General features: G+C 43.1%; 1 protein-coding gene across 1 annotated transcript; it reads left to right on the top strand.

The window, feature by feature from the left end:
• Position 1: 1 nt before the first annotated feature.
• Positions 2 to 26,859, top strand: sxph (saxiphilin). The gene is made up of 17 exons (XM_061932302.1): positions 2 to 22; positions 14,569 to 14,787; positions 14,858 to 14,957; positions 15,026 to 15,202; positions 17,364 to 17,526; positions 17,595 to 17,659; positions 17,730 to 17,887; positions 21,507 to 21,693; positions 21,762 to 21,910; positions 21,995 to 22,085; positions 24,270 to 24,308; positions 24,380 to 24,565; positions 24,637 to 24,784; positions 25,994 to 26,076; positions 26,138 to 26,322; positions 26,452 to 26,638; positions 26,722 to 26,859. Exons 1-17 carry the CDS (start codon positions 2 to 4, stop codon positions 26,766 to 26,768), a joined length of 2,205 nt encoding a protein of 734 aa, XP_061788286.1. The 3' UTR covers positions 26,769 to 26,859.
• The last annotated feature ends 199 nt before the right edge of the window (positions 26,860 to 27,058 follow it).

Here is a 27,058-nt window from a genome sequence, read left to right on the forward strand (position 1 = left end):
AATGGCGCATCCTGAGGAGACTGTCAGGACCAGGGGTCCCCAAACCTTTTGACTCGGGGGGCCGCATTGGGTTAAAACAATATACACAGCCGGGGGCCGGGCTGTGTATATATATATATATATATATATATATATATATATATATATATATATATATATATATATATATATATCCATCCATCCATCCGTTTTCTACCGCTTATTCCCTTTGGGGTCGCGGGGGGCGCTGGAGCCTATCTCAGCTACAATCGGGCGGAAGGCGGGGTACACCCCGGACAAGTCGCCACCTCATCGCAGTATATATATATATATATATATATATATATATATATATATATATAGAGCGCACTTTCCGCACGCGCGATGATGTCACGTTATCGATGAGAAAATGCATTTTCAGACAATACCATTTGTCTGAGCGGCTAGGAGACACCGTGAGTAGTAAGCGGTTCAAAGTGGATAAGAAAAGACAGAAAAAAAAAAATATATATATATATATGTATTTTAATTTTTTATGTATTTTTTATTTTTTTTATACTTGGGACTTCCCGCTGGCCTGATTTTGGACGCTGGCGGGCCGGACCCGGCTGGCGGGCCGGACCCGGCACGCGGGCCGTAGTTTGGGGACCCCTGGTCAGGACGCTTGAAAATGGTCTGTAAAACATAAATTGTACAAAATATTGACCAAAGAACCACAATTACATGTTATGTAGACCAAAAGAAAGTGTTTTAAATGCAGAAAAAAATCATATTATAACCCCAAATTTTCGGCATTATGCAGATCCAAAATACACATAATCAGGTACCATCCATCCATCTTCTTCTGCTTATCCGAGGTCGGGGCGCGGGGGCAGCAGCCTAAGCAGGGAAGCCCAAACTTTCCTCTCCCCAGCCACTTTGTCCAGCTCTTCTCGGGGGATCCCGAGGCGTTCCCAGGCCAGCCGGGAAACATAGTCTTCCCAAAGTGTCCTGGGTCTTCCCCGTGGCCTCCTACCGGTCGGGGGTGCCCGAACCACCTTATCTGGCTCCTCTCGATGTGGAGGAGCAGCGGCTTTACTTTGAGCTCCCCCCGGATGACAGAGCTTCTCACCCTATCTCTAAGGGAGAGCCCCGCCACCCGGCGGAGGAAACTCATTTCTCTGTACTTCTCTCAACAACAACAGCATAGAGAGCGCATATACCGGTACTAATAAAAACGGTGATTCCCTTTTTTTAAATTTTTTTCTTTACCAGGCATGACAGCGCGCCGTCCTCACGTCGTGACATTGCTGGTTTTATGAGCAGAGGAGCATGTTCGGCAACGCAAAATCATGGAGTACTTACAAGCAGACACGCTGTGTCGACAAAAAAGGGAGAACGGACGCACTTTGGCTTAAAAACTAACCATAAAGGTGGAGCTTTAACACTGAAACGCCGCTCTACAAGAGGTGCTTTAAAAACATGGCTAGATAACGGCTAACGTCCATCCGCAGTCGGCAGTGTTTGAGCTACTTCTAAATTACTAATTCTCACCTCCGTGGCGACAAATAAATAACGTTTCTTACAAGTATCATGCCTGCAGGACGAGGAATAGCTAAACATGCTTCACTACACACCATAGGAGGATACAATAGCTCACCGCTAACAACAAGCTTGCGCTCCTCAATGTAAACAAATGCCATGGGTGGATCTAAACCTGACAGCCACTGTAATGATACCAAGTACAAGAGCATATCTAGTCGATATTACAATGATTTTTAAAAATGTATATGTTGAGTAAATGTGATCTCATTGTTATTAATGCTGTTGCTGTGTATCATGAGAAGAAAGGCTTGCTGTTGTTGTTATGCGCCTCCAATAGGTTATATACGGTAGTGCAGGTTCATCCGCGCTATCGTCACGTGATCTCTTCCGGTTCACTTCGCGCGAGAGAATGTGAGATATACACAGAAAAGTTCGATGGAGTTGTCTTCTATTTTCCACAGTTACCGATGTTTTGTTTCCCGGTGCTGTGAAGCATTTGAACCATCCTTAAAAATAAACCATATCTTTCATATATATACAACTGGAGTATTCATTGAAGATGAATGAAGAAAGAGGAAACCCAACAGTATATTATATTTATAAACTCAGGAACTATACATCCCTGGACACATGAGGATTTTTAATATGACCCTGTAACTACTTGGTATCGGATCGATACCTCCATTTGTGGTATCATCCAAAACTAATGTAAAGCATCCAAACAACAGAAGAATAAGTGTTTCTTACATTTTAGCAGAAGTGTAGATAAAACATGTTTGAACAGAAAATAACCAGATATTAACAGTAAATGAACAAGTTAAGTTAAAGTACCAATAATTGTCACACACACTACTAGGTGTGGTGAAATGGGTCAAATGCAGAGGACCCATCCCCTTGTTCACCCCCTGGGAGGTGAGGGGAGCAGTGAGCAGCAGCGGTGCCATGCCCAGGAATCATTTTTGGTGATTTAACCCCCAATTCCAACCCTTGATGCTGAGTGCCAAGCAGGGAGGTAATGGGTCCCATTTTTATAGTCTTTGGTATGACTCGGCCGATCTCAGGGCGGACACTCTAACCACTAGGCCACTGAGTAACTTAAAAATCTATTTTTTACAGCTTGTCCTCCAAATTAAGAGCCTTTGTTTGCTTACTTACTAATAAAAGACACTTTGTCTCGTATGTTCACTATTTTATTTAAGGCCAAAATTGTTATTCGAATACAATAAGAAACTATGTTTATGTACCGTAAGATTTTTTGTTCACATAAAGCCAATAATGACAGTTTTTGTGGTTCCCCTTTATTTAGAAAGTATCGAAATACATTTTGGTACTATTGGTATCGGGACAACCCAAGCTATCACTAAGCATGGCAAACTTTTTTGGTAACTGTCAGGTTCAAACCCCGATGACATCTATTAAACAGACAAGAAGCAAGGAATTAAACAGAGACAGGATTCAATTTGGCTCATGAGGAGAAACGTCTGGGCTGTACTCTTGTACAGTCTTCCACCACGCTCTGCCAAAAGAGTTGCACGCCTTCTCTTTTATTTGGACTTTCCCTGATTACATAGCAACAGCTGTTTCTAACGGGAGATGGGGTCGTAAAAAGCTGTTGCACTCGGTCACAAAACAGTTAAAAAAAAAAGATGCCTGGAGCTTGCGTCAGGTCCTGCTTCCTCTCCGCTTTGTAGATCTCAGGCAAAGACAAGATCTTCCTGTGGATCACAATAGATCAAAGAAACCGACACCTTCATGTCGCTTCTCATCGTACACAGTGGACTTTTACAAGTCTTTTGCTTGGTGAGATCAAAGACAGCTTTTGTCTCCTCGCCGGGAACTCATGGGAACAGAAAGTTTTGTGATAACTTACATACAATTATTCTGACAGTAACTGTGTCTCAGACCAAATGAGCCTGACCACTGGACTTCCCCAGGGGTAAATTCCGGGAGCCCTATTGTTCAACTTGTATATGCTGCCAATAGACCAGCTAATACACACCTGTCCTACCACATGCAGATTACACTCAGATCTACGTGGCACGGACAACAGGTGAATTTTGGCCTGTTAATTCCCTTTGTCACTCCATTGAACAGATTACTGTGTAGATATGACGTGTATTTCCTGTCTTGTCACCGACTCCCGGGTAGAAGGGCGACACGGCAGTACGGCTGGATCAAAAGAGACGTCGAAGACGCTTTGCTGAACAAAAAGTTGCTTTATTTCAAGCGAGCGTCATTATACAGTTCTGCAGTACCTGGAGGAGCTCTGGTCAAAAATGAAGGACTCCTATCTTGGAGGAGCTGAACCACAGTCCTTTATTCCTTCTTTCTCTGTCTGAGTGTGTGTTAATTCAGGATAGTACAACCTGACCATGTATGGAGATGTAAAAGTGACTGGGAAGACAACAGATGTATGCCATAACTTGTAGTTTGACGTTAAGATAAGCATGGAATCTCTCCTCCAGGATAGAGCTATCACTTTTGCATTCCGAAGCCTGGTTTTATTGCTTCTACTCTTGAGCGAGCTAATTCCAGTCCACATGCGAATGTCCAACTAAGGCTTCTTAATTTATTATGGGCTCAACCAATATTTACTTAAACCTGGTGGTTCGCTTTCTCCAAGTTGAATATAAACATTCTCCATATGTAGAACATAATATGAGTTAGTAAATTCACTTCAGATGCAAAATCATTTTCTTCAGCTAAACTCAAACAAAACTGAAAGTATTGTCTATGGCCCACACACTGGAAAAAAAAGAGCTGTCAAAATATAAATAAAAAGACTAGATTTTTGGGGAAAAATACTACAAACTAGTGAAATCAACTAACTGCATGGACAGATAAATTCACTTGCTGAGACATCTTAAATTAAGATGTGTTTACTTAGAAATTAGCAGAACTCCTAAGATAAGATCTTTTTTTTTTTTTTATAAAATAAAATATTATTCAACTTGCAATTCATAAATAATGCACCCTCAAATAGTTTACTTTTTCCCACCTAAATTTTCACATTTTTAAACTACAATACAAAAAATATTATTCTGGCTAAAATTAAGACTAGTCAGTGACTAAATTAAAGTTAGCAGCTCTTAAATCTTGGGAAATTTCTAGAAATAAAATGTTAAATCTTGGCAAGTGGCAAATAATTTGCAGTGCAGAAGCAAAGAGAAATGTGTCAATGGACCACAATGGAAACAAGCCTTTTGGCTTTTTGTGCCATCCATTTGCCTTTTTAAAGCATTACATGGATTCAATTCTTTAAGATCAGAATCAGAATCAGAATCAGAATCAGAATCAGCTTTATTGTCATTACGCAAGGTAACGAGATTGAGGCCATTCCATACAGTGCGATGTGTGCATGCTAGAAAAACAATGTGCAAATATATAGAAATATAAAAAATGTAGAAGTGCAATGAATATGGTGTGAAATGAATATATACATGAAAAAACAAAACAAAAACAGGGTGGTTGGTGGAATGGGTTATTGCACCGAAGAGAAGGCAGTTATGAGGGACAATGGGGCAGTTCGTTCAGGATGGTTATGGCCCTGGGGAAGAAGCTGTTCTTTAGCCTGTTTGTTTTGGTTTTAATGCACCTGTAGCGCTTCCCAGAGGGCAGCAGGTGGAACAGGTCAGAGCCAGGGTGGGTGCTGTCCTTGATGATGGCACTGGCTCTGTTGAGGCAGCGGGAGGTGTAGATGTCCGTCAGAGAGGGGAGAGGGCGGCCGATGATCTTCTGAGCCGTCTTGACCACTCTTTGCAGCCTCTCCCTGTCTGCTGCAGTGCAGCTGCCGTACCATACCGTAATACAGTAGGTCAGCAGGCTCTCGATGGACGAGCGGTAGAAGGTCAGCAGCAGGTCAGGCTTCAGGTTGTACTTCCCGAGGACTCTAAGGAAGTGTAGCCGCTGCTGAGCCTTCTTGACGATTGATGTGGTGTTGACTGTCCAGGAGAAGTCATTAGAGATGTGGACTCCAAGGTACCTGAAGGTGTGGACCCTCTCTACACGCTCGCCGTTGATGTAGAGGGGGGCAGGGTCGGTGCTGCTCCTCCTGAAGTCGACGATGATCTCTCTGGTCTTGCTGGTGTTGAGAGCGAGGTTGTTCTCCGAAGACCAGGCCGTCAGCTTCAGGACCTCCTCTCTGTAGGCAGCCTCGTCACCCCTGGAGATGAGCCCGACCACTGTGGTATCGTCGGCGAACTTGACGGTCAGGTTGTCACTGTGGGCCGGACTGCAGTCATGGGTGTAAAGGCAGTAGAGGAGGGGGCTCAGCACACAGCCCTGTGGGGAGCCGATACTCAGCGTGCGGGGGGATGAGAGGTGCGGGCCAAGTCTCACATTCTGGGGTCGGTCCGTTAGGAAGTCCCTTATCCAGGCGTTTGTGAGAGGGGGGAGGCCAAGAGTGTCCAGTTTATTGCAGAGTCTGTCCGGGATTATTGTATTGAAGGCAGAGCTATAGTCCACAGAGAGCATCCGGACGTAGCTCTGCTGCTGCTCCAGGTGGTTCAGAGCAGAGTGGAGAGCAACAGCGATGGCGTCCTCTGTGGACCTGTTCGCCCGGTATGCGAACTGGTGGGGGTCGAAGTCTGGAGGGATATGGTCCTTGATGTGCTGGAGAACAAGTCGCTCGAAGCACTTCATGATTACCGGAGTGAGGGCCACTGGTCGGTAATCATTCAGGCTGGTGATGGGAGACTTCTTCGGCACCGGGATTATTGTAGATGACTTCAGGCAGGATGGGATGACTGCCTGAGCCAGGGAGAGGTTGAAGATCCTGGTGAGGGGGGGAGCGAGCTGGTGGGCGCACGTCCTGAGCACCTTTCCAGGTACTCCGTCTGGTCCGGTAGCCTTCCTGGGGTTCACAGCCAGGAGCACTCGTCTGACACTGTGCTCCTGTACAGTGAGTGTAGTGGCGCCGAAGCCCGGTGGGGGCGGGGGCAGGGCTGGAGCAGATGAGTGTCGCTGGGGGGTTTCGAAACGGGCAAAGAAACAGTTAAGCTCCTCTGCCAGTGTCGCACTCTGATCCGCAGTTGTCATATTGCAGCCTCTGAAGTTCGTGATGTCATGAATGCCCCGCCACACCTCCCGTGAGTTTTTGCTGGACAGATGGGACTCTATGCACCTCCTGTGGTCCGCCTTTGCTTTTTTAATCCCTCTCTTCAGGTCGGCTCTAGCAACACTGTACAGTGCCCTGTCCCCTGACCTGAAGGCTGCGTCGCGGGCCCTGAGGAGTGTGCGGACTTGGCTGGTCATCCAGGGTTTCTTGTTGGGGTAAACCCGGATGGTTTTTTCCACAGTCACATTCCCGATGCAGAACTTTATGTAGTCCAGCACCGTTCCTGTGGCTGTCTCCAGCTCCTGTTGTTGGAAGAGGTCCCAGTCTGTGTGTTGGAAGCAGTCCTGAAGTTTGGGGAGTGCATCGTCAGGCCAGGTCATAACAGTCTTTGTGATAGGCCTGGCCTGGCGTCTGATGGGGGTGTAGGTAGGAGAGAGCAGGAGGGAAAGATGGTCTGACTGTCCAAGCTGGGGGAGGGGTGTAGCTCTGTACGCGTGCTTTATGTTGGTATACACGTGATCCAGGGTGTTCTTGCCCCTTGTAGAACACTTCACGTGCTGGTAGAACTTAGGGAGTACAGTCTTCAGATTGGCCTTATTAAAATCCCCTGCTATGATATGAACACCGTCGGGGTGGGCCCGCTGCTGTTCGTTGACGGTGTTCAGCAGAAGAGAGAGCGCTGTGTTTACTTTGGCGTCCGGTGGAATATACACAGCCGTGATGATAACAACAGACAGCTCTCTCGGGAGAAAAAAAGGCCGACATCTAACAGACATGTACTCCACGTCCGGGCAACAGTGCTGTTCAGTGATTGTCCCGTTGTTGCACCAGTTCTCATGCACGTAGATACAGAGCCCCCCTCCTCTGCTCTTACCGGAGTCCTTAGTTCTGTCCCGGCGGAGCAGAGTGCGTCCGGCTAGCTGCATGCTAGCATCGGGTATTTCCGGGTGAAGCCAGGTTTCAGTGATAATCATAGCACAACAGTCCCGAACATAGCGGTTTCCAGCGAGTTGTAACTCCAGGTCGTCCATCTTCTGTACAAGGGATCTGGCATTAGAGAGGAACAGGCTCGGTAGAGGTGGCTTGTGGGGTTGTTTCCTAAGCCTGAGCAAGACGCCGGACCTGCGGCCACGCTTCTGCTTCCTCTCCCTCCTCCGTCTATGCCGTCTCCCAGACCCGACAACAAACCACGGAGAGCCCTGTGCTCTCGCTATGTCATCTGGGATGTTGTGCTCGTGGTGAAAGTTGCTCGAAACAGATATCTGGTGCGAATTACCGATATCCAAGAGTGACTGGCAGGTGTACCGGGTGTTTGCAGTACAGGTGGTGCACAAAAGGAAAAAAAACATGAAGAAAAGAAGGAAGAAAGAGCACTGAAATGGAGAGCCGTAAGCCGCTGCGTCTGTGCGCGCCGCCATCTTGGGGAAAAAAAAAAAAAAAAAAAAAAAAAGATGTCAAACTTCTCAATCAATCAATTAATCAATCACCTTGAACCCCTCTCTATCAAACCTAATAATCAGATTAGACATCTGGGAATAATGGATCTAATGGACTCAGACTTTAACTTTTAACAGCTGCATTCAGTCAATCTAAGGAATATTTTTGAAGTTAAGGTTACAGAGACACAAATTCATAAAATCACAAGTTTAATAATTATTTAAGAAAAATAAGCCTCAAAACATTGAAACGTTTGAGGCAGTTTTTTTTTTTTTAAAAGCTCAGGCATTTTAAAAAAAGCCGGTGAAATCCCAGAGGGACCGAATGTTGACCTGTACGTTGCTTCAAAACAACCAATGGAAAATGAGGCCCACAGCTTCAAGATGGGTGTTGTCCTGTTTACCACCGCTGTTAAATGTTTCCATTTGTGTGAAGGAAAAAAAAGACCTCTCAATATTTATCCTGAGGCAGCTTTTGCGCGGTTGTGTTCCTGATTCTCCAATGCTTTGGACATGCAATGCAGGAATCTCAAGGGTTTCGCTTCAAGCGTGTGTGCAGCAGTCATGTACTTTTCAGACTGCAGTCGGACACAATGAGAGGGACTTATGTCGTCTTGTTCTTTTTCATTCTTGTCTGCTGCACCTCAAGTAAGTGTAAAGTTGTTGCTTTTTTTTTTACAAATTTTTGTCCTGAAAATGTGAAATCAAACCATTGAGGCATGCATTTTCTCTCACCTAAAAAAAAAAGTGTAGCATTTTAACAATACAGAAACAATACACAATATGTAAGAAATACATTGAATTAATGATATAAAAAATATAAATATAACTAAAATCAAAACTAGGATGTAATAAAAATTTTAAAACAAACTTAGTGTACGCTTGAACTACAGTACTACCCTTTGGAATAATGAACTTGAAAAGTAAATCAAAATAAATAAATACAAGTAAATACGTTTAAATAAATTTAAAAAAAAATATATATATAATATATATATATATATATATATATACATATACAAAACCCAAAACCAGTGACGTTGGCACATTGTGTAAATCGTAAATAAAAACAGAATACAATGATTTGCAAATCCTTGTCAACTTGTATTTAATTGAATAGACTGCGAAGACAAGATATCTAATGTTCGAACTGAGAAACTTGTTGTTTTTTTTGCAAATAATTATTAACTTAGAATTTAATGGTAGCAACACGTTGCAAAAAAGTTGGCACATGGGCAATTTTACCACTGTGTTACATGGCCTTTCCTTTTAACAACACTCAGTAAGCGTTTGGGAACTGAGGAGACCAATTTTTTAAGCTTTTCAGGTGGAATTATTTCCCATTTTTGCTTGATGTACAGCTTAAGTTGTTCAACAGTCCGGGGTCTCCGTTGTCATATTTAACGCTTCATAATGTGCCACAAGTTTTCAATGAGAGACAGGTCTGGACTACAGGCAGGCCAGTCTAGTACCCGCACTCTTTTACTACGAAGCCACGCTGTTGTAACCTGTGCAAAATGTGGCTTGGCATTGTCTTGCTGAAATAAGCAGGGGCGTCCATGAAAAAGATGTCGCTTGGATGGCAACATATGTTGCTCCAAAACCTGTATGTACCTTTCAGAATTAATGGTGCCTTCACAGATGTGTAAGTTACCCATGTCTTGGGCACTTATACACCCCCATACCATCACAGATGCTGGCTTTTGAACTTTGCGCCTATAACAGTCCGGATGGTTGTTTTCCTCTTTGGTCCAGAGGACACGACATCCACAGTTTCCAAAAACAATTTGAAATGTGAACTCGTCAGACCACAGAACACTTTTCCACTTTGGATCAGTCTATCTTAGATGCGCTCAGGCCCAGCGAACCCGGTGGTGTTTCTGGGTGTTGTTGATAAATCAATCAATCAATCAATCAATGTTTACTTATACAGCCCTAAATCACGAGTGTCTCAAAGGGCTAAATGACTTTCATTTTGCATAGTAGAGATTTAACTTGCACTTACAGATGTAGCGACGAACTGTAGTTACTGATAGTAGTTTTCTGAAGTGCTCCTGAGCCCATGTGGTGATATCCTTTACACACTGATGTCACTTTTTGATGCAGTACCGCCTGAGGGATCGAAAGTCACTGGCATTCAATGTTAGTTTTCCGGCCTTACCGCTTACGTGCAGTGATTTCTCCAGATTCTCTGAACCTTTTGATGATATTACGGACCGTAGATGGTGAAATCCCTAAATTCTTTGCAATAGCTGGTTGTGGAATGTTCTTAAACTGTTGGACAATTTGCTCACACATTTGTTCACAAAGTGGTGACCCTCGCCCCATCCTTGTTTGTGAATGAATGAGCATTTCATGGAATCTACTTTTATACCCAATCATGGCACCCAGCTGTTCCCAATTAGCCTGTTCACCTTTGGGATGTTCCAAAGTGTTTGATGAGCATTCCTCAACTGTATCAGTCGTTTTGCTACTTGTGCCAGCTTCTTTGAAACATGTTGCAGGCATCAAATTCCAAATGAGCTAATATTTCCAAAAAATAACAAAGTTTACCAGTTACAACATTAATTATCTTGTCTTTGCAGTCTATTCAATTGAATATAGGTTGAAAAGGATTTGCAAATCATTGTATTTTGTTTTTATTTACCATTTACACAACGTGCCAACATCACTGGTTTTGGGATTTGTATATGTTTTTGTCTGTGTAATATATATATATATATATATATATATATATATATATATATATATATATATATATATATATATATATATATATATATATATATATGTACAGGCCAAAAGTTTGGACACACCTTCTAATTCAATGTGTTTTCTTTATTTTCATGACTATTATATAGATTGTCACTGAAGGCATCAAAACTATGAATGAACACATGTGGAGTTATGTACTTAACTATCCATCCATCCATCCATCTTCTTCCGCTTATCCGAGGTCTGGTCGCGGGGGCAGCAGCCTAAGCAGGGAATCCCAGATTTCCCTCTCCCTAGCCACTTCGTCCAGCTCCTCCCGGGGGATCCCGAGGCGTTCCCAGGCCAGCCGGGAGACATAGTCTTCCCAACGTGTCCTGGGTCTTCCTCGTGGCCTCCTACCGGTCGGACGTGCCCTAAACACCTCCCTAGGGAGGCGCTCGGGTGGCATCATGACCAGATGCCCGAACCACCTCATCTGGCTCCTCTCGATGTGGAGGAGCAGCGGCTTTACTTTGAGCTCCCCCCGGATGGCAGAGCTTCTCACCCTATCTCTAAGGGAGAGCCCTGCCACCCGGCGGAGGAAACTCATTTCGGTCGCTTGTACCCGGGATCTTGTCCTTTCGGTCATAACCCAAAGCTCATGACCATAGGTGAGGATGGGAACGTAGATCGACCGGTAAATTGAGAGCTTTGCCTTCCGGCTCAGCTCCTTCTTCACCACAACGGATCGATACATCGTCCGCATTACTGAGGATGCCGCACCGATCTGCCTGTCGATCTCACGATCCACCTAATTACCTCACTCGTGAACAAGACTCCGAGGTACTTGAACTCCTCCACTTGGGGCAAGATCTCCTCCCCAACCCGGAGATGGCACTCCACCCTTTTCCGGGCGAGAACCATGGACTCGGACTTGGAGGTGCTGATTCTCATCCCAGTTGCTTCACACTCAGCTGCGAACCGATCCAGTGAGAGCTGAAGATCCTGGCTAGATGAAGCCATCAGGACCACATCATCTGCAAAAAGCAGAGACCTAATCCTGCAGCCACCAAACCGGATCCCCTCAACGCCTTGACTGTGCCTAGAAATTCTGTCCATAAAAGTTATGAACAGAATCGGGGACAAAGGGCAGCCTTGGCGGAGTCCAACCCTCACCGGAAACGTGTCCGACTTACTGCCGGCAATGCGAACCAAGCTCTGACACTGATCATACAGGGAGCGGACCGCCACAATCAGACAGTCCGAAACCCCATACTCTCTGAGCACTCCCCACAGGACTTCCCGAGGGACACGGTCGAATGCCTTCTCCAAGTCCACAAAGCACATGTAGACTGGTTGGGCAAACTCCCATGCACCCTCAAGGACCCTGCCGAGAGTATAGAGCTGGTCCACAGTTCCACGACCAGGACGAAAACCACACTGTTCCTCCTGAATCCGAGGTTCGACTATCCAGCGTAGCCTCCTCTCCAGTACACCTGAATAGACCTTACCGGGAAGGCTGAGGAGTGTGATCCCACGATAGTTAGAACACACCCTCCGGTTCCCCTTTTTAAAGAGAGGAACCACCACAACGGTCTGCCAATCCAGAGGTACTGCCCCCGATGTCCACGCAATGCTGCAGAGTCTTGTCAACCAAGACAGCCCCACAGCATCCAGAGCCTTAAGGAACTCCGGGCGGATCTCATCCACCCCCGGGGCCTTGCTTACTTAAAAAAGGTGAAATAACTGAAAACATGTTTTATATTCTAGTTTCTTCAAAATAGCCACCCTTTTCTCTAATTGCCATTTTGCACACTCTTGGTATTCTCTCGTTGAGCTTCAAGAGGTAGTCACCTGAAATGGTTTTCACTTCACAGGTGTCGTAGTTTTGATGCCTTCAGTGACAATCTACAATCAACAAGGTCAAAATAAAGAAAACACATTGAAATGAGGTGTGTCCAAACTTTTGGCCTGTACTGTATATATATATATATATATATATATATATATATATATGTATGTGTGGGGAAAAAAAATCACAAGACTATTTCATCTCTACAGGCCTGTTTCATGAGGGGGGTACCCTCAATCGTCAGGAGATTTTAATGGGAGCATTCGCATACCATGGTTTATATAGGGCACAGAGTGGGTGGGTACAGGCTGGCCTAGGGGCGTGGTGATTGGTTCATGTGTTACCTAGGAGGTGTTTCCGTCTATGGCGGCATGTTGTTACAATTTCGCTGCGCTTGTTGAGGGATGACAGGTCTGGACGGTAGATAATAAACAGTTTCTCTTTCAAGCATAGGTTGCATCTTTTATTACCACTATTGTAAGGTGTGCTGGATGCAAGAATTTGCCATGTTATTGAATATTCAACATTATTGTCTTTGAGGTCCCAAATGTGTTTGCTGAGTTCTGTGGTATTTCGCAGGTTTTTGTTCCTGAAAGAAGCCTTGTGGTTGTTCCATCTGGTTTTGAATTCACCCTCGGTTAATCCTACATATGTGTCGGATGTGTTAATGTCCTTGCGTATTACCTTAGATTGGTAGACAACTGATGTTTGTAAGCATCCCCCGTTGAGGGGGCAATCAGGTTTCTTTCGACAGTTACATGCTTTGTTGGTTTTGGAGTCGTTCTGACTGGGGGTCGACGGCTCATTTGCAATTGTTTTGTTGTGGTTTGAGATGATTTGTCGTATATTGTTCATGCAGCTGTAGCTCAATTTGATGTTGTTCTTGTTGAATACTTTTCTTAGGTTGTTGTCTTTGGGAAAGTGTTTGTCAATCAGGTTGAGGAATTTGTGTCCAATGTTCGTTGAGACGTTTTTGCTGTATGGGGGGTTGTACCAGATGATGTCGTTTCGTTTTCTGTTCTTTTTTGGCTGGTTTCCTGGCGTGGGTTCATAGGTGAGGGTGAAATTGTATCCGCTTTCATCAAGGGCTTTTTGGTACGGGGGGGTTGCTTGGTCAAATTCAGCTTTGCTAGATGACAGCATCGATAGCCTTTTATTGATTCCGGTAGGTATTCTTTTCGTGGTGGTGGGTGGATGGTTGCTGTCATGGTGCACGTATTGGAGTGTTGTGTTGGGTTTCGTGAATGGTTGGTAGCTGTTATTTCTCAGGTTGAAAGTGACGTCAAGGAAGTTGACGGTTTGCTTGTTGGCTTCAATCGTGATTCGTAGGCCGTTCTCTTTGAAAATTTGGCATATGCGCTTCTTGGTATTCTCGCTGCTCCTTGGCGAGGCGCGACACACTGCCAGTCCGTCATCACGGTAAATACCAAGGTTCAGATTGAGGCTAGCGAGCTGGGAGAGGAGGAAACTCCCAACGAGTTCACACGTTTCTGCTATATATATATATATATATATATATATATATATATATATATATATATATATATATATATATATATATATATATATATATATATATATATATATATATATACATATATATATATATATATATATATATATACACACGTACACACCTACAATATAATATGTATATATACTGTATATATTTTCTGGTCCAGTTGCCAGTCGGGTATGTGCAGAGTGGACAATTGCCGACACAAAATTTGCTCCCAATCAAATGGCTCACGACAAGGAATTGATTCCCATCGTTCACTTAAACAAGCCATTTAAAAGACTCAATTTGTTCGCAAATGTCAAAACTGTAGTATAAAGGCCATGCACACACAAAGCGGCGCATCCTGAAGAGATGGTCAGAAAGCGGCTCAAAGACGGTCTGTAAAACAATCCATGCAGAATGTTGACCAATGAACCACCATTACATGCTATGTAAATTACAAGGAAGCCCTTTATATGTAGACAAAAAATCCTAGAATGACCCCTTTAAGGACTTCTATGTCTGTTAGGCTTTAAAGATAGTTAAATTCGAATGTCCGCAAAGAGTTAATGGCGATCTTTTAATTACAGCTAAGAACGTGCGCTGGTGCACAGTGTCCAATCCTGAGCACAGGAAGTGTGCAGAGATGGCCAAATCCTTGCTGGCTGTGCTGCCGCCTGCCGCTATAACGGCCAGAGTGTCTTGCGTCCGTGCATTCAGCACCACTGACTGCATCAACAAAGTTAGGGTGAGAAGAACATACACATTTAATATGTTCATGTATGAACAGTCTATGATCATTCTGACTTTTGTTTCAGGCCAATGGTGCAGATATAGTGACAGTAGACGCAGGAGAAGTTTACTCTGCGATTAAGCAATTTGGCCTCCGAGCGGTTGCCAAGGAGATATACCGTGATGGTAAGTTTATGCTGGACAGTGCATTTCCTCATCAGTTCAAGCCAGTATGGATGCCTTGTGTCCCTCAGGAGGATGTGTTCTGTCTGTCGCTGTGGTGAGAAACAGCAGCTTAGATGTCAGGTCACTGCGGGGTCTCAGGAGTTGTCACAGTGGACTCCGATGGACAGCCGGATGGAGTCTTCCACTTGGCTTCCTGCTGTCCCGTAACTACCTGAGCTGGTCGAAGGAGACACCTCTCACACGGGGTGATGATGATTAGTGTTTTTTATAAACATGTTTGGATGTAGTTGACTGTTTGAATATATTAGAATAGGCGAGGACATTAGAATAAAGACTGCGATGACTGCATTCCCCCGTGAGCCTGTAAGGGGCAAGCGGTAGAAAATGGATGGATGGATGGGCATTTCCAATACGATACTAATACTGAAGTGTTTGCCGATACCAATATTGAGTCGCTACAATATCAGCACGAATCATGCATACTTTTATTATTTTGTAGTGTGGATTGTTGTTGTTGTAAAATGTTTAAAAACAAGTTAAATAAGTCAAACAGAGAACAAAGGTTGATATAAAAACACACTAACCCATTTATTATCAACCATCTGGAATGAATTTATGCCTTCTTTAAGTTGAAATGGAGTGGTAATTGTTTTGTGGCAACATCGAGTGGCCACAATAATTAACAAAGGACAGATTTTGTTTTTTAAATAAAGCCTACCATTTTTACCTTTTGTAAATGACTTGACTAAAATGAAGAAAAGACCAACTTTGTGTGCTTATTAGAGGACATTTAGATGTTAACTGGCTGTCCAGCTTTGTTCAAGTAAAACCGTTGCAGGACTGCTTGAATCAGAGCTTGTTTCGCAGATTTTACATTCAAGCCGATATAATTCGATATTGTTTTTTTACTGATATCTTATCTACTATCAATTCATGTTATTTTTATATATTAATTAATTAAATTGGTGTGCCCTGGATCATAATTCTATATATTAACAAGATATTTTAGACAATTCTATGCTTTCTCAAGGAATGGCCATATAAACAAGATCCATTTTCTACGGCCTGTCCCTCTTGTGGTCGTGGGGGGGGGGGGCTGGAGCCTATCCCTGCTGCAGTCGAGCGGGGCCAACACAGATCCAACCAATCACACTCACATTCACACACGAGGGCCAATTTAGTGTTGCCAATCAGCCTATCCCCAGGTGCATGTCTTTGGAGGTGGGAGGAAGCCAGAGTACCCGGAGGGAACCCACGCAGTCACGGGGAGAACATGCAAACTCCATGGAGAAAGACCCCAAGCCCGGGAATTGTTAATTTGATTAATTGCCATTAGGAAAAAAGGAGTGGACTACTTGGCTGCCACTAGCAAAGGTGCTTTTTGTTCAGTCTCAACTAGTTTGCTGTCTTAAAAAGACAAAAAGACATTAACTGCAATAAGTTTGGCTACATCCACGCTAGGTACAACTTTTATGGGCATTATAACACTGACATGAGTGGAAACAGGAGTTGGGAACATTCCGATAAGTAGGTTTTTATTGTCATTGCACAAGTACAATAAAACTTTTTTTCAGCACAAACCCTTTCAAGATTAGACAAACAAACAGTGTACAGGGTTACAGAAAAGGAAAGCTGATGTGTCGCCATAAGGCGCCCCGTAAAAGATGGGAAAAAGGTAAACGCTGGGGGAGGATGCGTGAAAAAAATTCTATCTAGACTGGGGTCTTAAAGGGGCCCAGTCTGGAGTGGGAAAAAGCTCCATAGCAAAGCACATATACATATTACAACATACAACTCGAGACTTGCAACAGAGGGGAGGAAGTGGGGACTACGGAGGCAGGCTGCAGCTCTTCAAGCGCTGCCCAGCCGTCCATCACCCCTAAGGGATTCAAGCATCAACGGCGTGGCATGGGGAGTGGGGTATGTCTTTGTGGCGTATATTTTTTTGTTGATGCATGTGTGTGTGTCAGCCTGCCGCGTGTCTCTATTCCGCGACCTTGGTGTTGTTGCAGCCGCCAGTCAGTCCAAAGTCAACAACAACAGGTGTGTGTCCATGAGAGACAAGGAAATTGTTCGTTGTGTCTTCGCTGCATTGTCCTTCGAGAAAGTCTCGAAGCCAGGGAAACAATCCAAGTTAGAATGTTTTGTATGCGAGTGAAAATCTAATTTGCTTTTCACTCTAAATTGTCTATGACTGGTCCTCAAATTCATCCTGCAGGGCAGACAGTCCGATGTGATCCAAATCACAATAGTATTTGTTTTTCTTTTGAATTCATTTGACAAACATTCCACACTCCAGCAGCTTGCAAGAAGGATGCTGTTGTGGCCGTAAAAGCAACAATAAGCAAAACCTTTCGTCTTTTTTCCTCATGGTGCTTTCACTTGTTTTTTTCCTCGCTCGTCCAGGCGTCAGCAGCTTTTTCAACACCAGCTGTGTTCCTGGAGCTGCTGCCATGGCGCCACCTCTGTGCGTGCTTTGCCAAGGCCAGAAGTCTTACATCCGCCAAAAGAACTACCACTGTGAGACGTCCCACAGCGAACCCTTCTACGACAATCAAGGCGCCCTCAGGTCCCATCCAATGTAAAACAATCTAGGATTAATAGATCAATATTGTAGTTATTTTGTTGTTGGAACAGGTGTCTCAGAAGTGGTGCAGGGGATGTTGCATTTGTGGACCACTTGGCGCTTGAAAGTATTGAAAGTAAGTACTGTAGTACAATCCAGTATTATTTCCATTTTTTTTTCAAAACCATCCATATATGTTTTGTCAGAAAGTGAGAGGGACTCATTGAGGTTGCTGTGCACAGACGGCACACAAGCGCCACTCAGCCACTACAACACATGTCATTTGGGACGGGGCCCTGGTAGAGGCGTGGTCACACGACTCAGCTTTTGCAAAGGGGCTCGCAAATTTCTTCTTACGCTGCAGGTATTCCTTTTTCACTCAGTTGCGCAATCACTGTGGTGAGATGATTACAAGTTCTTTTACAGCAAAGCATTTCATAAAAAACAACTAAACATGCGGCTTTTATTGGGCACTGAGCACCAGAAAAGCATATCATATTTTTAAAGTCATCATACCGTGCTGTTTATAGAAAATGCTCAAATTAACGCCTCTATTAAACTAACCATTGAGTCTCTGATACAACTGTGTTTTGTTCAGGAGACAACATGATACAAATAATAACAGAATAAATAAACAAATTAAAAAGATGGTTGACAAAAACATTATACAAATAATAACAGAAGAAATAAACAAATTAAAAAGATGGTTTGACAAAAACAGACTACCTTTGAATCTCAGAAAAACGAAAATAATGCTATTCAGTAACAGTAGAAGAGAAAGTCAAACACAAATACAAATAGGGTAAAAGAAAACAAATGTTGGGGTGTAATAATAGATGATAAAATTAACTGGAAATTTCATGTAAAGAATATACAACATAAAGTAGCAAGAAACACGTCACTAATTAATAAAGCAAAACATGTTCTAGACCAAAAATCACTTCATATTCTTTACTGCTGGCTAGTGTTACCATATCTTAGTTATTGTGCAGAAATATGGGGAAACAACTACAAATGTGCGCTTCATTCATTAACGGTGTTGTAAAAAAGATCAATTAGAATAATACCATACCATACCATACCAATTTTATTTATAAAGCCCTTTAAAGACAAGCACAGTTGAAAAACAAAGGGCTGTACACCACAAAGAAATAGAGGCAAAGGACAGACTAAAAAATAACATTTAAAACAGAAATAAAAATACACAATTAAAAAGCAAATATAAATTACCCTAAGAACAGTTTATTAGATAAAAACAGTTTAAAAGTTAAAAACAGTTCAAAAAGTTAAAAGCTAAAAACAGTTCAAAGTCTCATGCTGGGTTAAAAGCCAGTAAATAAAAATGGGTTTTAAGAAGGGTCTTAAAAATAGCCAAAGAAGGGGCCTGTCTCACATGGAGAGGGAGATCGTTCCAGAGTTTGGGACCCGCAACAGAGAAGGCTCTGTCCCCTCTGAGCTTGCGCTAATACATAATGTTGGATACAGAGAACATACAAACCCTTTATTTATTGAATCACAAATATTGAAATTCAACGATTTGGTGCATTTGCAAACAACTACAACTATGTACAATGCAAACTATAACCTGCTACCCAAGAATGTACAACAATTCTTCTCAACAAAAGTGGAGAAATATAACCTTAGAGGAAAATCTAATTTAAAATATGTGTATGCATGTACAAGTAGTACCAATGATTGTCACACACAACACTTAAAACATTTAGCATATCTGTATGTGAAATTAAATTATGGAATAGATTAACCAAGCACCAATAGGATTAAGAGACTGTTCAAACAAGTGTTCACAAAGTACACAGAACAATAATTATGATGAACATCTTGAATCCCTTTTTTATTTTTTTTCAAAATTTTTTTAGATAATGATGATTTATGTATTTAATATTTGTTTACTTACTATGGTATATTATTTATTATTTATTTATTCACTGTTCTATTACAGAGAACAAGGAAATGGGATAAAATTGCTATGTTATGAAAAGGGGTAGGATTAAACAAGCTATGCTTCTTCCTACACCTTTTCGGACGTGCTGTAATGAAACAATTGGAAATATGTGATGCATTACATTGTATCTTATGCATGTTCTAAATAAACTGAAACTGAACTGAACTGAACTGTAGTTGCCACTTAGTAAAGGCGTTTTTCAAGATGGCAGTAGCTACATTTCCTGTAAAGTCTCATGTGTGGTCAGCAGCATTATCTACCTCTGCATGCGCTATAAATTGTTGGTATGGCTAGTCAGCTATTTGTGTGATATTCATGGTGCTGTTTACAATAAACTCATCCGCTCTATTAATGCTGACCAGGGGTGTCCCAATTCGATTTTGATATCGAATATCAGTCTGATATCAGCAATGCAGCAGAATGTTTACTTGCACAAAGCTCCACAGCCAGTTGACATTTAACTGTCCTCCAATAAGCACACAAGGTGTTTTTTTCTTCTATTTTAGTCATTCACAAAAGGTAAACATGGTAGGCTACATTTGTCAATATAAACAAGTATCAAATAATTATAGTTGCATTTAACTTACACATACAAAGTGTCCAAGGCATATAAGAAAGTATCCAGTAGCAAACGTGTCCACATCATTCAATGTAGTGCGTCATGAGCTTAATTTTATAATTAATGTGGCCACAAGGTGTCGCCTAAAACAATGACTACTCCACTTAAACTCAAAGGCAGCATAAATCCATTCAAGAACGTTAATAATAAATAGGTTTGTGTTTTTCATACCTACCATTGTTCGTTGTTTGAGTCAATTAATTTATCAATCTTTTTCTTACATTCCCCACTCCAAATAAAAGTATATATGATTCGGGCTTATATCCATATATGGTAGTAGATCAGTGCTTCTCAATTAATTTAAGTTGTGCCCCCCCACCCCCTTGGAAGAAGAAAATATTGTATTCAAGTTAAGGAATGCTCATCAAACACTTATTTGGAACATCCCACAGGTGAACAAGCTAATTGGGAACAGGTGGGTGCCATGATTGGGTATAAAAGCAGCTTCCATGAAATGCTCAGTCATTCACAAACAAGGATAGGACTAGGGTCACCACTTTGTGAACAAATGCTTAAGCAAATTGTTTAAGAACAACATTTCTCAACCAGATATTGCAAGGAATTTAGGGATTTCACCATCTACGGTCCGTAATATCATCAAAAGGTTCAGAGAATCTGGAGAAATCACTGCACAAGGTGCAGCAAGGCTAAAAACCAACATTGAATGCCCGTGACCTTCGATCCCTCAGGCAGTAAAAAAACGACATCAGTGTGTGAAGGATATCACCACATGGGCTCAAGAACACTTCAAAAAACCACGGTCAGTAACTACAGTTCGTGGCTACATCTAAGTTAAAACTCTACTATGCAAAGCGAAAGCCATTTATCAACAACACCCAGAAACTCCGCCGGCTTCGCTGGGCCCGAGCTCATCTAAGATGGACTGATGCAAAGTAGAAAAGTGTTCTGTGGTCTGACAAAAACACATTTGAAATTGTTTTTCGAAACTGTGGACGTCGTGTTCTCCGGACCAAAGAGGAAAAGAACCATTTGAATTGTTATAGGCGCAAAGGTCAAAAGCCAGCATCTGTGATAGTATGGGGGTGTATTAGTGCCCAAGGCATGGGTAACTTACACATCTGTGAAGGCATCATTAGTGCTGAAAGGTACATGCAGGTTTTGGAGCAACATATGTTGCCATCCAAGCAACCTTGTCATGGACGCCCCTGCTTATTTCAGCAAGACAATGCCAAGCCACGTGATGCTGCCATTAAATTCTAAGTTAATGATTATTTGCAAAAAAAAATTACGTTTCTCAGTTCGAACATTAAATAAATTGTCTTAATCATTGTGTTCTGTTTTTATTTACGAATTACACAACGTGCCAACTTCACTGGTTTTGGGTTTTGTTCAATAAGTTCCTTTAATGAACATAAAATGTTTGTTTTTTTTATTCCGCAGATGTTGTTTGGCCATCAAGGAAGAGAGAAGCACCGCTTCCAGCTTTTTAACTCCTTACCTTTTGGGGAAAGAGACCTTCTTTTCAAAGACGCCACAGTCAAAGTATCCACGCTACCAGATGGCGCAGACATCAGTCAGGTGTTGGGACAGGATTATGTTGCACTGCTCAAAGGTCTTGGACATGAAGGTGCTCGCTCCTTGAGGTTATTGTAGTTCCTATCCATGTCACCTCACTGACAATGTGTGTGCGTGCAGGAAGCTCCATGGAGGACAGTGTTTTGCGATGGTGCTGCATCAGCCACGCAGAGCAGACAAAATGTGAGCAGTGGGCTCTGAGTATCGAGTCAGACCCGCTGGTTTGCGTTATAGCGGAATCCATGCGGGACTGTGTGGAGAAGATTAAGGTGAGTTAAGGTAAAGTAAGCAGAATATATTGCTTATTGTTCCACATGCAAGGTGAATCCCACATTGTTGTCACTTGCTTACAGAGACACGAAGTGGACGCCGTCTCTCTAGATGCAACACATGCATTCATCGCAGGAAAATGTGGCCTTGTCCCAGTAGTAACAGAATATTATGGTAATTATCCTCTTTAATATAGGCTATTTTGAATAGTATTCATCCACAATTTGAAATATGTCTCAGAGGTCCTACAATAGTGTATTATAAGTGTTGTCCAAAATCTAGCCTTAAAGGCCTACTGAAACCCACTACTACCGACCACGCAGTCTGATGACAAGTTTTGAGAGTTATTACAACAGCACCGCATTATGAGTTGTTTATGTTTACTCTGTTTGACAAGAAACCCCTACCGATGTTACGCAGAATTATTGCGGGTGTACCTAATGTTGTGGCCACAACGCTGTTGAAGGCCTACTGAAACCCACTACTGCCGACCACGCAGTCTGATAGTTTATATATCAATGATGAAATCTTAACATTGCAACACATGCCAATATGGCCGGGTTAGCTTACTAAAGTTCAATTTTAAATTTCGCGCGATCCGCTGAAAACGTCTTGGTATGATGACATCAGCGCGTGACTTCACGGATTGTAGCGGACATTTTGGGACAGCAGGGTGGCCAGCTATTAAGTCGTCTGTTTTCATCGCAAAATTCCACAGTATTCTGGACATCTGTGTTGGTGAATCTTTTGCAATTTGTTCAATGAACAATGGAGACAGCAAAGAAGAAAGCTGTAGGTGGGAAGCGGTGTATTGCGGCAGGTGTTGTGCCGGATAACGCACCCCCGCTGTAGAATGCACCCCCTGACTGTTTTGCCGGATAACACAGACGGTGTTTCATTGTTTACATTCCCGAAAGATGACAGTCAAGGTTTACCATTGGCCTGTGGAGAACTGGGACAACAGAGACTCTTACCAGGAGGACTTTGAGTTGGATACGCAGACACGGCACCGTGAGTACGCATGCAGCTGTGGCTTCCAAACATTTGATCGCTTGCCCGTACGTGCGTGCCGCTATGTGCATGTCACGTATGTAACATTGGGGAAATATGTGTGCTGTATGAACTTTGGGGAGGTGAGCGGTACTTTGGGCTGTGGGATTGAGTGTGTTGTGCAGGTGTTTGAGTTGTATTGGCGGGTTATATGGACGGGAGGGGGGAGGTGTTTGTTATGCGGGATTAATTTGTGGCATATTAAATATAAGCCTGGTTGTGTTGTGGCTAATAGAGTATATATATGTCTTGTGTTTATTTACTGTTTTAGTCATTCCCAGCTGAATATCGGGTCCCACCCGCCACTCACAGCATCTTCCCTATCTGAATCGCTCCCACTGCCCTCTAGTCCTTCACTCTCACTTTCCTCATCCACGAATCTTTCGTCCTCGCGCAAATTAATGGGGAAATCGTCGCTTTCTCGGTCCGAATCGCTCTCGCTGCTGGTGGCCATGATTGTAAACAATGTGCAGATGTGAGGAGCTCCACAACCTGTGACGTCACGCGCATATCATCTGCTACTTCCGGTACAGGCAAGGCTTTTTTATCAGCGACCAAAAGTTGCGAACTTTATCGTCGATGTTCTCTACTAAATCCTTTCAGCAAAAATATGGCAATATCGCGAAATGATCAAGTTTGACACATAGAATGGACCTGCTATCCCCGTTTAAATAAGAAAATCGCATTTCAGTAGGCCTTTAATGCTTGAAATACGAGGAAGGAGGGTTTTTTTCCTTAATTTTGTCATAATAGCTTACAAAATGACCGTTTGTGCACCTTGTCACTCAAAAGTGGAGCAAACAAGCGAGAAAGGCGATAGATTTTACTAATGCTTGGTGCTCATAAACACATATTACAAAACCCAAAACCAGTGAAGTTGGCACAATGTTTCATTCGTAAATAAAAAGAGAATACAATGATTTGCAAATCCTTTTCAACTTATATTCAATTGAATAGACTGTAAGTGGTACAACATGGATGGATGGATAGACTGCAAAGACAAGATATTTAATGTTACATGGCCTTTCCTTTTAACAACAACCAGTAAACGTTTGGGAACTGAAGCTTTTCAGGTGGAATTATTTCCCATTCTTGCTTGATGTGCAGCTTAAGTTGTTCAACAGTCTGTTAGAAAAGGCTTGATACAGCCTTTTCTAACATTCCACACAAGTGTGTATGATTTAAGCTGATGTCGTATCAATATTAGTATAGGCTTCAACATCGTTATTGTGTCGGAAGTGTAAAACGTTGTGATCGGGACACCACTCATTTATTGTGAGAGTCTGATTATATTGTTTTCTTTAACAGGTGAAGAATGTAATGGCTCCGCCCACATACAAAGAGATGGTAACTTGACCAATTTGAAGCACACTATATGTGTTTGTAACAAAATAATTGTGAGTCTCACTCCTCCTCAGTGTTGCCCCCCGTGGTGGGCGTGGCACTCTCAAAGCGGTCCGGCAGAAGCATCGCCATAGGGAACCTCGGAGGTCGCCGCTCCTGTCATGGCCACATGTACAGCCCCGCAGGATGGCTTCTGCCGCACGCACACGCCCTCAGCCGGGAGCGCAACACAAGCAGCGTCCACTGTGGTCCACACCAAGGTGCTGTTTGATTTTCACCTGTTCACTGGAACCTTCCCTTCTTATGACTTGGCATCTTTTTGCCCTTTCAGTGTACAGGGACGTCTTTTGGAAAGGGTGTCTTCCTGGCTCGCAGGGCAATCTGTGCAAAGTGTGTATTGGAGGCACCGGCGAGGCTGCAAGCAAACGCTGCGCTGACAATCACAACGAGCGTTACTATGGTAACATGGGAGCTTTAAGGTGCGTGCTGACAGTTTTGTTCCCTATGCTCTGTTAGGCCTTTGTTGCTTTTCATTTATTTGAGCTCGTCAGTTGCAGTCATGTGGACGCAGCTGCAATGATCATAAATAAAGTTTGTTTTGTGGGTCAGTTTGTGCTGGAAAGTTGAAAACATACACGAATGAATTGGAAATGTGCAAACTGTTTTTCTAACATTTCTATACTTACTTTTATTTTTTTCCCAAGATGGCACCGCTGTAGTGGCTGCTGTTGGCAGGAGCTCTGTGCTCTTGCGTCATCCTTTTGTGTTCCTGATGTTTTCCTTCTTGTGTTTTTTTTATTTAATTTTTTTTTGCCTTTTGCCTTTCGAATCGGGACCCTTTGGGACTGTGTGACAAGGGGTGGCACTTTCGTGACTTCTGTGGTGCTTTTTGTGGGCTTCTGGAGCTGCCTCCTGGGAGTTTTTTGGCCATGGAGACCAGCTGCTGGGTCTCTGCCACACCAGAGTCTGTTTGGAGAGACTGGAGAAGATGTGGATGGAGAGACAGGGCTGCGGAGCTGGCGCTGAGCGCCGGGACGAACAAGCTTCACAGTGTCTTGGCTGAATGAGTAGGTATCGGACACCTCGGTCTCCTTGGACGTATCCTCGCTCATCCATGCGGACTGGACACTGGCCGAGAGTTGGTGGGCGGCCGAGGGTGGGGTCGGCTCTCTTGGTTGCTTTGTTGGTTATGCTCCTGTCTCTGGCCATGCTCTCCCCATCCCAGCAGATGATGGCGTGGAACACAGCAGAAGCCACCACACTGTATATGTTTGTTTTGTTGTTGTTGTTGTTTTACTTTTGTGGCTGTGTGTAGAAGTGGCTGGTTGCATCAGCTCTGCTCTTTTAATGTCTTTAATGTCCTTTGTGTTCTTTGATGTTTCCCTCTTACACACATGTTTATGTGCTATGGCTATGAGGTTTTTTTCCCCTTGGCCCCAGTCTGGACCCCCTCTCCAGGGGCCCAGACTTATACTGATTTTTTTTTTTAACCCCCTTCTCCCCAGCGTTTACCTGTTTCTCACCTTTTTTGTAAGGGGCGCTGGAAGTTGGCAGACCCGTCAGCGATCCTGTTCTGTCTCCCTGTAATGTTTGTCTGATCTTGAATGGTATTGTTCTGAAAATCTTAATTTCCCCTCGGGGATTATTAAAGTATTTCTGATTCTGATTCTGATTTTCCCTGTTCGTAGATGTCTGGTTGGAGATCCCAGGGGCAAAAGCTACGGCGACGTGGCCTTTCTTGAGCAGCATAACCTTCAAGACAATATTCTCAGTAAGATATAACACGTATTTCATGCACTTTTACACATGTGCTTTACTATTTTATACTTCAGGTTTGACTTCCTCCGGTTGGGCGCAAGGGTGGACATCGTCAGACTTCGAGCTGCTGTGTGCAGACGGTCGTCGGGCCTCGTTGTCGGACTGGGAGAGGTGTAACCTGGGAGTCATCCCACCGAACACCATCGTGACACGGCCGGTGCTCGTGGCACGGGTCATACACTTCCTCAAGAAGTCTCAAGTGAGCATACAGGCACCAGTTTTAATTTTTAATTGCACTTTAGTTGGCAGTGGGGTACAACTGCAATACATCACATTGACAACATGTGTCTAATATCATCTGGTTTGAAAAAGTATTTGTACCCTGCAGGAAACATTGGCAGCCAACACAAACTCTCAGTTCAAGCTCTTCGAATCTCATCAATACGGAGAAAGTGATCTGCTGTTCAAAGATGCAACTCGGTGTTTTGTCCACACAAGCCACAGGGATTACCGCTCCATTCTGGGAGAGGAGTTTTACAACCGAGTCGAAGCAGCCTTCAACTGCACCCAATATGGTACAAATACAAACCAACATATTTACTGTAATGCATGTTATGAGCTCAACTGGACAATAACACTTGCATCCATTTCCTTGCAGCTGACATCTTGCAGCTCTGCAAGCAGGACATGTGCAGCACAGTCTAATGCAGAGCTGGGCAAATATTTTGACTCGGGGGGCCACATTGATAGAAAAAAATGTGTCTGGGGGGCCAATGTGTACGTGTGTACAAATTATATATACACATGTAGCTGTAAAAATCTGCTGTACAGTATGTGTGTTTGGGTCCCTTTTTTACAAGGAACACTAATACCAAAAGTCACACTGTCCGATAGAATTCTAAAGAATTCTAAATGGAATTTTTCAGTTTTTTAGTGAATGGGACACCCAAAATGTACATTAAAATAAAGAAAGCGGGAATTACAATATTATCTAT

Source organism: Nerophis lumbriciformis, linkage group LG38 (assembly GCF_033978685.3).
Source record: "Nerophis lumbriciformis linkage group LG38, RoL_Nlum_v2.1, whole genome shotgun sequence".
In the NCBI taxonomy this organism is placed as follows: domain Eukaryota; kingdom Metazoa; phylum Chordata; class Actinopteri; order Syngnathiformes; family Syngnathidae; genus Nerophis; species Nerophis lumbriciformis.

What these genes read in the sequence shown, in the direction of transcription:
- sxph (XM_061932302.1), top strand. Translation starts at nt 2, where the DNA reads ATGGCGCATCCTGAGGAGACT. An exon ending in GACAATCAAGGCGCCCTCAG is followed by an intron (nt 17,527 to 17,594) that starts GTCCCATCCAAT and finishes TTGTTGGAACAG; the next exon opens with GTGTCTCAGAAGTGGTGCAG. An exon ending in CCTTCAAGACAATATTCTCA is followed by an intron (nt 26,077 to 26,137) that starts GTAAGATATAAC and finishes TTTATACTTCAG; the next exon opens with GTTTGACTTCCTCCGGTTGG.